Source organism: Amphibalanus amphitrite, unplaced genomic scaffold (genome assembly GCF_019059575.1).
Source record: "Amphibalanus amphitrite isolate SeventyFive unplaced genomic scaffold, NRLGWU_Aamphi_draft 001588F_arrow, whole genome shotgun sequence".
Lineage (NCBI taxonomy): Eukaryota > Metazoa > Arthropoda > Thecostraca > Balanomorpha > Balanidae > Amphibalanus > Amphibalanus amphitrite.
The window spans coordinates 76,464-90,006 of NW_024883081.1; the positions used below are offsets into that span (position 1 = coordinate 76,464).

At 47.4% G+C, this 13,543-nt stretch overlaps 1 protein-coding gene across 1 annotated transcript; it reads left to right on the forward strand.

Annotated features, from left to right (window-relative positions):
• The first annotated feature begins 1,043 nt into the window (after positions 1 to 1,043).
• LOC122374026 lies at positions 1,044 to 4,807 on the forward strand. Its single transcript, XM_043352531.1, has 3 exons — positions 1,044 to 1,061; positions 2,295 to 2,309; positions 3,245 to 4,807. The coding sequence occupies exons 1-3, from the start codon at positions 1,044 to 1,046 to the stop codon at positions 3,827 to 3,829; spliced, it is 618 nt and encodes a 205-aa protein (XP_043208466.1). The 3' UTR covers positions 3,830 to 4,807.
• The last annotated feature ends 8,736 nt before the right edge of the window (positions 4,808 to 13,543 follow it).

Below are 13,543 nucleotides of genomic sequence, written 5' to 3' on the forward strand. Positions count from 1 at the left end.
GCTATCAATTTTTCAATATATATCACTCAAGATACTCCGAAAATATTATTTCATATTCTAATAGAATCACCAAGACGAAACGTTTGCACTGATTGAGTTGGCCGTGGCGAAACGTCTTCCGACTTTGGGGGAAAGGGTGTTTTCGTCCTTTCATTCATGCTCAATACCTGTGCAACCGTTCCTTTGAGTTACAATGACTATGTGCCCCCAAATGTGCCCCTACACCTTTTGAATCTGTATCGTGCCCCGGCCTTCAGCGTCTCACACATCATCCTTATACCCTCGTGACACAGCCTTGGTGGGACCACCTCTTTCCGATTGGGCTCAGAGAGGGCAATGTATTGCGATTACCAGTATGCACTTTGACTTGCCGGACTTATTATTTTACTTGGATGCTAACATGCGATTATAAACAGATCACACCATTAGCACTTAAAGGAAAAGTGCCACCTTCTTGAAATATGAAGATATCGTTGGTTTTTATTTTGACATTATTATTTTCCATTTTCTTTTCAAAACCGGTGCCAGAAGTGCATAATTCGCTAAAAAGTATTTCAAACTATTTAACATATTGGTACTATGTTTATACTCTCTACCGCAGCTACTGTATGATGTCATAGCAATGACGTCACACTCAAGCCAATCAGCCTTGAGGAGGATAGACTCGTCGGACTGTAGCGGTTGTAAACAACTTGTCGCCCCGTGTGTCTGCCCGTGGCGCTAGTTATCTGTCGAAGGTAAGGGTGAAAGATGGATATAATGGCCATGGAACGCTATTTTAGGATTATTGGTGAATAGCAAGAATATAGTTTTGGTGGTTTGAAATTGTTTGTCCTCAGTGATTGGCTTGATTCTCATTTTGCGGCATAAGCGGCTGTTTGGTTACATTGCATTTTTTATGATTGTGTAATTATTATGATGTTCCTCCAAAGTAGGCATCACATATCAATCTCAAAGGCAGATCATCTTCTTTTCATGCCTATAATTTTCTTCAAGAATATTAATAAAAAATATTCCATTTACCCCTGCCTATCATATATCCCATGGAGCTGCCGGTGGAAGTAGGCATGCAATGTGACCTAGCATTGGCGATGTGGTTAATTAGCTTTAAAGTACTATGGAATGCTAAAGGTCATCATTTAGAATGGTTTTCAAAACATTCCACTAGGAAATATTCATTGAAACCTGAAAATTACTTACAAAATGTAAATGTATAGCCACGTCTCAAGAGCATTCAGCCGTCTTCTCAGTAAATATATAATGAAACATAATCTTACCTGACCTAGCCTTACCTACAACCTACAACGTACGGCATTGGTAAAGCTGGCATCACTGTCAGCGTATATTAGTTTGGTAGGTTGTGGGTAGGTAGGTTGCAGGTCAGTAGGTAAGGTTAGGTTAGGTTAGATTGTTTTTAAGATTCCTTTTATCTACACATTTACCGGTTAGCGCTGACGGTGACACCAGCTTTACCGATACCCAACCTACCACCTACAACCTACAACCTAAAACCTACATTCAATGGTGGCGGGTGGTGATAATTGTTATACCTATATGCAGGGATGCGGAGCCGTGGAAATTTCAGACGGCTCCGGCTCCGGCTCCGGGTGAAATATCATGGCGGCTCCGGCTCCGGCTCCGGCTCCGGGTGAAATATCATGGCGGCTCCGGCTCCGGCTCCGGCTCCGAGTAAAATGATCCGGCTCCGGCGGCTCCGGCTCCGGTGGCTCCGGCTCCGGCTTCTACTCAGTACATCCCCTATGCGATCTTAAATACGGGTGGAAGAAAAAAGGCGATGGGATTGGTACACGTTGCTTCTGCATTTGTATAACAAGGCTTTTTTGAATACCACATTGTTTTACGCCTTGTACTGTCAAACCGAACAAGGTAAATAATTGTTTCCTCTTAAGAAAAGGAGCCGGAGTCGCCCCCTTTTTTGACGGCTCCGGCTCCGGCTCCGGCTCCGGGCTATATTGTTTCACGGCTCCGGCTCCGGCTCCGGCTCCGGGCAAAATATGCCGGCTCCGGCGGCTCCGGCTCCGGCTCCGGCTCCGGCTCCGCATCCCTGCCTATATGATAATACTGGAGATAAATACCATACAGATTAGCTGGTATCCATGACACACTTTCTTAAGAAGAAGGTCTTCTATTAAATCATGTCTATTTTATAGGAATGAAATGATTTTTGTTGTAGTCACATTCCCTACTCTGACCATCATGTCTGATTATTTCCAGTTACCACTGACAATGCCCAAAACAAGAACAACAAAGGCCCAAAGGTGGCTGTTTGGTAGTGCGCAAAGCTGCTGGTAAGTGGCATCAAAGGATAGGATGTTGTTGTTGTTATGGGTTAGGGCGCGTAGCAACTTGGCTCTTGCGTCCAACATCAAAGGATAGGATGTGCTTTGTTATTTCCAGGCACGTAGCCAGGATTTTGCTCAGGGGGGGGGGTCACAGGTTGTGGCCTAGTGTTGTACCCCCCTCCAAAAAAGGAAAATTTCTCTGATTAGGCCCACTATTTTGGGGGTGTGTCACAGCTGTTTTTATTTTTTAAAAAAATCGCCATCACCGAGGGGGGAAGGGGCACGAGGGCATGGCTCCCGTGCCCCTCCCCCCTCCTTGGTTACGTCCCTGGTTATTTCTGAGAGTTTGGATATCACAAAGCTTTAGATATAAATTAGAATGTAATAAGAAGCTTTCAGCATTGCACCTTTCCAGACACTGATAATTCATTTGCCTTTATTGTTTCAAAAGTCAATTTTCAACACAAAAAAAGTTGAAATTATTAACTCAAATAATTGCAAATATATACTTTGGTAATTTGCCTTTCGCATCACTATCAACAAAATAATCAAGGGTGACTAAATATGAAATGTTCCTGCATGATCTTCATCGTGAACAATTGTCAAGGTATGATGTTTGCGTGTTGAAATGTTATAAAGAACTTATGTCATAAAAACACAACTTGTAAAATTGTGTCTTTCCATATTATTCTGCAAGTAAGCCTTGGAAGGAAGAGACACTATTCCGTCCTACAGAAGCCATTTAGAAATGTGTGACATGTTCACTTTGAGTCAGTCGGTGCCCGGACCTCAGTCGGCTGTATGACCGTCTCCTCGTCCTCTTTTGTCGGCTCCGCCCCGTGCTGTTCTATAAGGGTGTCTGACCCGCTGCCGCTATCCCCACTGTGAGGTCTGACCCGCCGCGCGCTGTCACCACTGTCGGCCCTCTGTGTGCGCGGCAGGTGGTGGTGGACGTCTCTGCCCTGACGCGCGGCGTGCGTCTGCTCAGTGTGGAGGTGCCGCTGACAGCGGTGCCGGCCGGACCGGCTGCCTCTCCGGCGGCCGACATTGAGCGCGGCACGTGTCCGCCGCCGTTCGGGCCGCTGCAGCTGCTGCAGTCGGCGGCGCAGCTGTCCGTCTCCGTGTCGCTGGCCGTGCCGCTGGACCTGCTGCCGCGGCCGGCGCCGGCGCGCTGCGCCTACGGCCGCCTGCTGGCCGTCGTCTCGCAGCGCGGCCTGCAGCGCAGCGGCGTGCTGCAGCTCATCCAGCAGCTCAACGAGCCGCCCAGCCCGGCGGCGGCCGAGGGCGCCGCGCCGCGCCGGCCCGGCGACGTCAGCACACCTGGCATCAGCGGCTTCTGCCTGGCCGACCGTCAGCTGCACCTGCTGTTCGCCGAGGGGCGCGCCGACGCCGAGCTGGAACAGACGGCGGCCGCGCCGCGCGCTCTGCCGCGCCGCGACGCTCGACTCTGCCACCACTCGGGCCTACTGTTACGCCGTCCGCGCCATCAGAGAGTGCTTCCGCACGCAGTGGCTGTCGGAAAATGAACCTGCTTCCCAACGAGGCCGGCCTGCAACAACTGCTGGCCGGCTGTTGGCCGAAAAAAAACGCCTTCAACCGGATGTCAGTTGTCAAATCAACGCGTATTAATGCATTCAATAGGATGGGTTTACGTAAAGCTGTAGAATTGCAAATATATAATGGCACTGTTTTTGATCCGTTCGGTATGCATTGGTATCATATGATCTCTCATTCACAGACGATCAGCTGCGAAGACCCAGATCCGTAGTAGAGGGCTCATCGAGTCCGGGTCCAGCTCCCCGTACTTCCTCCACTTTGGAAACACCGCAGCGCAGATCACAGTTATACATAATATTTAGTTTTCATTCACTTCATAACCGAAGGTTGTTTGATAGGTGATATGCTGCTTGAGTTGCACCCCGGTATATCAATACGAAGCTTCCGTCCCTGCCACATACCAGTGAAGGAGGCGGCGGCGGCGGCGGCCGGGGCCGGGCTGCCCTGCCCACCGACACAGTCTGTGAAATGCCCCAACAACCTTTAAAATTCAACAGGCTTCATAAATGTTTTTTTGCACCATATTTTCTCGCGTATATGAAAGCTCTAAAATGTACAATATTCCTTTCAGCCACAAGCGATATAAAAGCTCTACAAAACGTCATGTCTCTGTGTGCAAGAAAGACACATATATTGTGTATAATCGAGCGTACATGATCTGCAGCGCTGCGGAGGGCTGCTCGGTTGCCGCTTTTTACCAGTCGGCTCTAGGTCGGACATATGGGTAAACAAAATGGAATAGTAATATTAAACAATGCTACCTGCTGATGCTACTGGGCCTCTCATTGGTGAAGAACTGGCAGCCAGCCAGCGTGTTTTTGTGAGAACTGTTTTAACAGCAGCAACCGAACGGCTCTCGGGCCAGCGACCAGTGAGCGTAGACAGCACAGCGCTCCGTTAGGCATCGGCGGGCAAGCACGCATTAGCTGTGGACGGACCGGCCGCCCGAACATATTTGTCGGTATCGAAAGTATCGTGAACCAAATGACTGCTAGCGAAAAAAGGACTGCCTCTCGTATCCATGAAAACATGTGTTCTACAAAAGTACATAATTGCTTAGTTGTCGCCAATCACTCATTGCACCATGGCGTCAGTGTGGGGCCGCGCCCCGAATCATCTCAATCGCCAGGCAAAGCATCTCAATCGACAGGCACATGGTAGTCCAGCTACGAATCCGAGCCGCGGCATCCCGTCTATGTATCTACATTACACCACAATCGAACACTGTCGGGCCACCCGAGACAGCAGTCTCCAATGTAACATCAAAACCCGCCACTCGTCTAATATCAGAAAAATGAGCATTGAGTACCTACCGAATATCGACTACAGAAGATTACAATGGGGTGCAGATCTAGCAAGAGTGTCGCGGTTCGTCTCGGCACGGCTTACAGGCCGCCGAGCCCGCGCAGGTGACCGCCAGCTCCACCTGTTCCACCTCCGGCGCGGAAGCTCGATCACAAGACTGACCTCAGTCGGCGCTCTGTGCTCGGCACAGGGCGACCGGGTCAGGAGCGGGCCGCTGCCGCCAGGGCCGCGGCCACCAGCCACGCGGCAGCGCCCGCGCACCGGCCGCCACCACCCGCTCAGCCCAGATGCGCGCCACGGCGTCATTGGGGCTTCCCTGAGCAGGATCGAACCAGAGCTGCATGCACGGCTCCGTATCCGCCGTGAACTTCCACGAGTGATCCCACACCTGAAAAAGGCGCACGGTTTGCGTCACAGCTCGGCTCACTTTCACAGTCCACGCACCGGCAGCAATTAAGGGCTACTTAGATAGTGTGCTAATAGAGCGCAATCACTTAGCTTAATCCATATAGTCAACCATGAATTGTTAATTACGAGCGAGCGAGCGAAGCGAAGTCTTTTCAATATCACGGAAAAAGCTCAGTATGAGCGGCCCGACCCGGCCCGGCCTGTAACGCTTTTGAGAGGCTTATATCTCAGCAACCGCTGCACAGTGGGGATTTTTCCGATCTAGCGCCTATTAATTCAAAAAATATTTTTTGGATTTTGGTTTATTTTTTGTGTCAGTAGGGCTAAGAAATGTCTGAATTTTTCATATATGGCATTGTTTTATCTGTATGTCCACAGCAAAACTAGGAAAAATGCGCCCAAAGTTCACACTCATGCGTGATTACTCAATGGGCTCAGCAAGGCCCGAAAGTATAGCTCAATTTCATTGTCCTGTCCTGTTGGTTTTAATCTTGCGAGGTCTTAAAGTTGCATATCGTCTGAAAGGCACCTTTATTAGGAATGGAATGGCAAACAGAAAGTATGCCACAACCTTACTAAGGTCACAAAAATGCCCTTTACAAAAAAAACCCTTACAGACACCATATTGAAGGAATGGTATTCTAAATAAATGTAGGAAATCAACAATGTCCTCCACACTTTTCCACTCCGAAATATATCCTATCGAATTCGCCACTTTCTTCTGCACAAGACAACGCCTAGTTTGGCTGCCGGAACTTGCCTGAACACGGAATATTCACAACACCCCACTCGAGGAGCGCTAGGGCAAACAGCACGATATAGGTATGTTTCGGACATAGGCGAATAATTTTACTTCGTGATTTATATGATGCATATTTTCTGAGACACATTCATTAGGAATAGGATGACAAGCGTAAATTATACATACCGTAACCTAATTAACCATCGCACTTGTGGGGAGGGGGAGGGGGAAGGGGTCGGATAAAACCCAATGGTTTTCCGCAAATTACTCGCGCAAAAAGCGGCCGATCGCGCCGAAACTTTCGGTACCCTCGAGATCATCAATTTTACATCTAACCTAAAAATTTCATGACTCTGACCCAACTGACCTTTGACCTGTGGCATATTTCTCGAGACCATGTTTGGCCGGAATCGCGATTCGGCGTATGCCAGCTCACATTATCCGCGGTTTCCAGTCTTTTTGTGGTTTTAAACGTTCAAATATGTGAAATGATGTTGGTGCCATGCATAATGGTGGGTGTCAAGGTCACGTGAAGGTCAAGTCAAGGCCATTGACCTTTTGATGACCTTGGTTCACTTTTTCGAGTTTTACTTGTTTCTAGGGTAGTCTTTGGTGCTGATTTCGATTTTAGCAGCCATTTGAATATTTACGAAGTAGTTCTAGTGCCTTCGTTCCATGTTACGAAGCTATCAGTAGTAGGTGACACTTCTATGGATGGCCGGCAGGACGCCTACTAATTGATCTAACATGACCTGACCCGACCTGGCCTAAATGCATAAAGACATCGTCTGTGATCAAAACTAACATGACATTCGTGATCAGCACCCCAAAATACCCCGTAACACCCTAACTTTGCGAAGATTCAAGAGGTCTCGATTTCCCAACTTTAGTTAGGTCATTAAACTGACTTGGAAAGTCAGCTTATGACCTTGGACTTTGAAATTGGATATATTCGGCCTAATGTCGTCATAGGCAGCACGCTTGACTTTTCCGCGAAGCTCTAGCTTGATCAGGGGCCAAACGGCTGAGCGGGGGGTCCAATTGAACCCCCTATATATGTTGATTATGCACATTTACAGGTAAAATTCTCACCAGGACACACCAGCCAACATCTGTGCACAATCTGGCTACAATTCTACCTATGGTTTGCCCCCTACGAATAAATACGTGCTAGATCGGAAAAATCCCCACTGTGCGCTGGACCGATTGGCCTGCGGTCTTTTTTTTTTTTGTTGGCTAGCACTATTCCCTCTACCCCGTAATTGACTACTCTTGATACATTACAGGGACCGTCGTGGCACGTGCCACGTGAAAAGTCAAGGGTGTTATTTGTCAAAAGTTGCAAAAGAAGTGATTTTGAGAGGCTCATCTCAGCAGCCGCTTGGGCGGTCTTGCGGTAAATTTTGTAGGGTAGCTGCACCCCTTCAACCAAAGGTCGGATGCTCTTGATCTATGTGAGTGACCCCCACTGCACGTGCAAAATGCAAAAAGAAGAGGTGCCGAATTTGTTCCCATTTCAATAACTCTGTAATTACTGGGGCGATTTAGCTGAAACTTGGCATACAGGTAGGCAGTAGGCACCCACCAGGCAATGCATTCCCATATGTTGCGGTTAGGGTGCTACTGCTTGTGTATTATGTGTAAAATAAAGGACGCTTGAATCTTACCTGAGTGATGTCCATTTCTTGATCACTTTCATCTGTGGGTGACCGAGCAGCGACAGCAACCCAAGGCGTATACGGAATCTGTAAAAAATCAGCACACCGTTACCACATGTTTTAATAAAACTTACCTATAGGGAGGTAGCATAAAATACAGATCAAAACAATACCTAACATACAAACATACAGATATTCGGTTAGGTTGAAATGGCTAAAAAATATAGAAAATAAGGGCAAGGTACTAGGGCTGTAAAGCTGTAAGGGCTCGGTACTAGTAATAATTTTTGGCTAAAAATATCACAAATAAAGACTCTGCACTAAAGCTGTAATGTCTGGTACTAGGAATAACTTTAGAGTGAAGTGTTACAAAAACAATATTCAAAGTCTTTTGATAACTTTGCAGGCATTTTCATCACTTTTAAAAAATAACTTACATTCTGATCCGGCACAGCACTGTTCTTTAGACGCAAACGTTTTTGACTGTGCTTATCATGGTGCGCACTTCTTGTTAAGTTTAAGTGGTCATGTGGTCTTGGCTCATTGGTCATGCCACACACCCTCATCCACTTTTCTCTGTACTTCTTTTTTTAGCGGGAACCTAAAAGTAAAAAAGGGTCAACACATGCTTAGTCCATGCAACACATACTCTGTGTATTAAGCTGAATAGCTCCACTGAGCCCAGTTTCACCAAGTGCGGTAAACTTAATTTTGGGGTAGTTTTTGTAGTTAAAGGAAAAGGGCCACCTTCGTGAAATATGAAGATATCGTTGTTTTTCATTTTGACATTATTATTTTTCATTTTCTTTTTAAAACTGGTGCCAGAAGTGCACAATTCGCGAAAAAGTATTTAAAACTATTTAACATATTGGTACTATGTTGATACTCTCTACGGCACCTACTGTATGATGGCATAGCGATGACGTCACACTCAAGCCAATCAGCGTTCAGAAGACAGACTCGTCGGATTGTGTCAGATAAGCTGATTGGTTAAAGCTGAGCTGGTTGGAGCTGATTGGTAAAAAACCAAAGCCTCGCCGCGGGTGGCTATATTGTCGGATAAGAACGCATTCCTGGGATAAGAACGCATTCCTGGCGTATTTTCTTTTAAAATTGCCGATAACTACGAATGGAGGCCGAAATCGGCCGTAAGGAGGTAGGCAAATAGGTTTTCGGACACGGGCTACAAGATGGCTATCTCAGTTTAAATCCCCATGTTAAAGGTGACCCTTTTCCTTTAAGTAGTGGGGTAGTTTGGTAGTTTACCCCAAATTGAGTTTACCGCACTTGGTGAAACTGGGCTCTGGTGAGTTTCCTTTTCTTGTCAGCACATAAGTGAAAGAAAACTGTGTAGACAAGAGATGAATCAAACCCCCATGGAAAGGTAGGTGTTACCACAACCAGGAAATGGGATTTGAAGGGCTGGATAAATGTGTCTGAGTTCTGCCTTTCAGCAGACTGGAAAACATCCATACACTACGCCGGATGCCCGTGAGCCCCTCATGCGCCAAAATTTGAAGCAAGCAATTTTGAGCTGAAATTCCAGTGCATGATTTCCACTGAAAGTTGGGTGCCTGTTTGCACCAAAATTAAGCCACTTTTACATAAAGCACATGTGCATATCTACCGACCAAGGCTATATCAACCAGACAGATCGTTCCGGGGCCTCGGAGTCAGACGCTCTTCCCTTTCTGAGCGTCTGAATTAGTTAATGTTCCCATGTAAACCCAATACCACAATTTGTGTGGCACACTGTAGAATCTTAAGGTGAAACAAGGCCCAGGCCGGAAGTTCCGACTCTCTTCAGACCTGCCAGCGCCCGCAGGGCAAGTCTGCTGCTAGATTGACCACAGCGTGTCAAAAAATTCGGTGACAGCCATTTGCATAAACATTATGCGCCATGCGGTCACCCTGCGCCTAAAAATTCAGCTGCCACCATGCGCTGAATTTGACGCATGCAAAATTATGCTGGATGTGCGATGAAATTTTCGGGGCAACGCCGCAATCACGCCACTTCGCATGACATATTCGGCATAACTTGCGTTTTTTTATCCAGTCTGGCATTTCAGTTGTGAAAGCCTGAACAGTTCAAAAGGGTTTGCTAATCCAGGGGAGAGTTCTGTGAAAACAAAAGTAATAGAAGAGCCATTGCAATAAATAAGAATTTAGGTACCTACCTAGGTACTTACTTGTGCACAGTCACACGCATATCAGTCCCGACCCGACGTAGGTCGTTTGCTCCGCGGATCACGCACTTCTTCATCGTTATTACTTATTATAGGTATTTGTTCGAACAAAAATGCCCTGATTTCGGATCAGAGCCACGGTATAAAATATGGTATACTGCCTTGCGTAAGATAAAAATGCATTTTAGCAATTGGCTACCAAACGAGATGTCATCTGTTCAGGGCATAGCATAGGTTTACTTTCATAGACCTCATGAAAGTAGCTCATGAAACTCATCACCAATCAGCGCGACGGATTTCAAGATTCGATTGCGGATGTTCATCCGCCGGCCGATTGCCAGAACAGACAACGAAAAATAATGCAACTGCTCGTGGTCTGCTCGCTAGTACAGGGATCCGTGCCTGATCAGTACTGCTGCAAGCTGATTGGTTAAAAACCAAAGCCTCGCCGCGGGTGGCTGTATTGTCGGATAAGAACGCATTCCTGGGATAAGAACGCATTCCTGGCATATTTTCTTTTAAAATTGCCGATAACTACGAATGGAGGCCGAAATCGGCCGTAAGGAGGTAGACAGAGAGGTTTTCGGACACGGGCTACAAGATGGCTATCTCAGTTTCAATCCCCATGTTAAAGGTGGCCCTTTTCCTTTAACATGTGATATGAGAATAAATGGTATTGACATAGTGGAACAATTCAGTAAATAGCGTGGTTCGTGAAGCTTCTTCATGCGGCTGCCACAAACCTAAACATTTTCAAACCTGTCTTAGCAGGAAAACCATTCGCTGTATCCGCTCTTTGTACCTACATAGGTGTACGACACCCGTGTAGGTGCGCTTCTCAGGATCCTCTGAATGGGCTCACATTGTAATTAGACTGAGCTCAATGCCCCTCTCCACCGTGTTTCCCTGGTGTGGCGAGACGTTACAGTTTTCCTGGCTGCACTTCCGCGGCCGAGCTCAATGTCACCGTATAGGCCGGCGACGAGAGGTCACTCCCCGGGATCTGTACCAGTGATTGTTGACAAGCCGTAACAGCTGTGGAGGACAGTGATTGCCTTTTTTCAATGGCCAAACACGTGTATCTATATTTACTTAAACAGGTAAAGGAGGCCGGAGCGTTGATATTTCATTTAACCGAACGCAGATACATAGGTATGTATGCCTTAACATGCATGGGATGTCCATTTTGTCCAATATCCATATTGTAATAGTATGGCACCTTCCCAACGTGAGCACCTTTGACGCGCTTTCATCTAGTTTTGCTGCAATTCTGATCGAGATTGCAATCCTTTTTATTTGCTATCTGTGCTTGTTTCAGATAGATTGGTAGTCGACTGTTGATCGGTGCTCTCTGCCTGCTGCTGGCCCGAGGCGGGTGCCCCTGAGAGCACCGGAACAATCCGAGATAGGAGCGACAATGTATGTAACATCGAGTAAATACAGGCTGCAGACATTCCGTTATGTAACCTGAACCGAGTACAACGTGCCTGAAACCTGAGGATGACTGCGCCGAACGTCACCTGCAGTCAAGGAAGTTTCGTGCAAGTCCGCTTTTTATATGGTGAGTAGAAATTCTGTCGCTCATTGGCTCATTGGGCAAAACCATTCAAGTGATGAAACCTCGTCCGTGGAAATGTGGCGCAGGCATGCAATAGTACGCAGAGTGACTCACCCAAGCGTACGTGACATTGTTCACTGCGCTGGCCCGTGTCCTTTCTGGTCCCGGACTGAGTGCGAGCCAGTACCTGACAAACACGTCATCACCTAACCAGCCGTTGATTTTTCAGGGACACAGGCCTGCAGGGCTCGAAATACTCGCAACTGCGCCTGAGAGGATCGGCGTGGTGAAAGGGTGAGCCCGGTGCCGCTCGAGCCCTGTTCGCCGAAAGCCTGGCTCGGCCCGGCCCGGCCCGGGTGGGACGGACGGGCAGCTGGGGGCACAGCGGTGCCTGACCCACCAAGATGCCATCGGTCGGCACTGCACGCGAGGGGGGGGGGGCGTCGCCCCTCTGCATTCTGACAGGGGAAAGCCGATGTCGCGGCCACTGACCTTGAGCGGCCACATCAAGCGCATGACACGATGAAAAGGAACGGAAACGGCTCAAGTGCAACGTCTTTCCGATACGTGTCACCCTTTTATATAAGTCCAAGGCATGGTACGAGCAGGAAAACCAAAAAACGAGGGACTAGTATATAAGTCCCTCGAGTCCGGAAAACAGGAGAGCTAGAAATTTTATATTTTTAATTATTGATTTTTTTTTCTGTCTTTGATTTTCAGATCCCCATACGTTTCAGTCAGATCGAAGAAGAGCATGATGTTGCCTTCACCGCCGCTGGGCGGGCTCAGCTGCTCAGCTGTAGATTCGCTCCCCTTACGGGTCTTGACACTGCCTGTGTCAGCCCACGGCTCTCGGAGACGGTTTTCAAGTGGCACCTACAAAGAAAAAAGAGAAATATGTAGTTCAGGCGACCGGCTCCACTGGTCAAGAGGCTCGGGGAATCTCAATCAGTTATCTGAGTACAATTTGGCGTTTTGTCTCGTCACTTTTTCGTCAGGTAGCACTATGAGGCATGAGAGTCCCTATTAATCTATTGACTCAATAGATATTTGCCAGTACTCTTGGCTCTTGTAACATGCTGTTTTAATTTTGTCGAAATGCTGCTCCCCTATGAAAGCAGCGACATATTGGACCACAAAGACAAAGTGTTTGAAGAATAAAAGGCTTACTAACAGAACAGGGCACATGCGTGGGATTCGGAACGGTTGCGGTTAGCGGTATCTAACTACGCCACTAGGGCGACAAAGGTCAAACGATTCATTGCAACTTTTATATTGAAGAGCATGCAACTCAAATAAGCGACGACAACTGTGTATTTTCATTTGTTCCCAAGATGCAATACTCAAGACATAAAATGAAAAGGCCTGACAATACTTATTCGACTTCGTGAACATTCTAGGATGTGCTTGTGTCGTGCATGCAATTGCATATTGACACAGTTGAATCATAAGAAGAAGTTGCCTGTGAAAGTCGTATAGAGTACCTTCGAACAACAGTTATACCTGCGTGCGTGACACACTTTATGGAAATTCCATGTGATGATCACACCTTGCCTAAAAAAAACTTACAAGTACATTCGGGAAGCTATTATCTGTAGTCTGTAGTGCGGAAATTTCCACTGCAGAAGTAGGAACTGACATCATACGTAGTTGCCGGGGTAAATGTTGGAAACACCGAGCTATTCCCGGCAGAGCGAACCAGGAGGCCAGTCAGGAGTCAACGGGTAGGCGTTCTCCTTTCAGCACGTCAGTACCCCAGCCAGTATGCCAGTCCCCCAGTCTCCCTGTCTGCAGTCTAATTATTTGACAGCCCTCTGTGCGTCCCC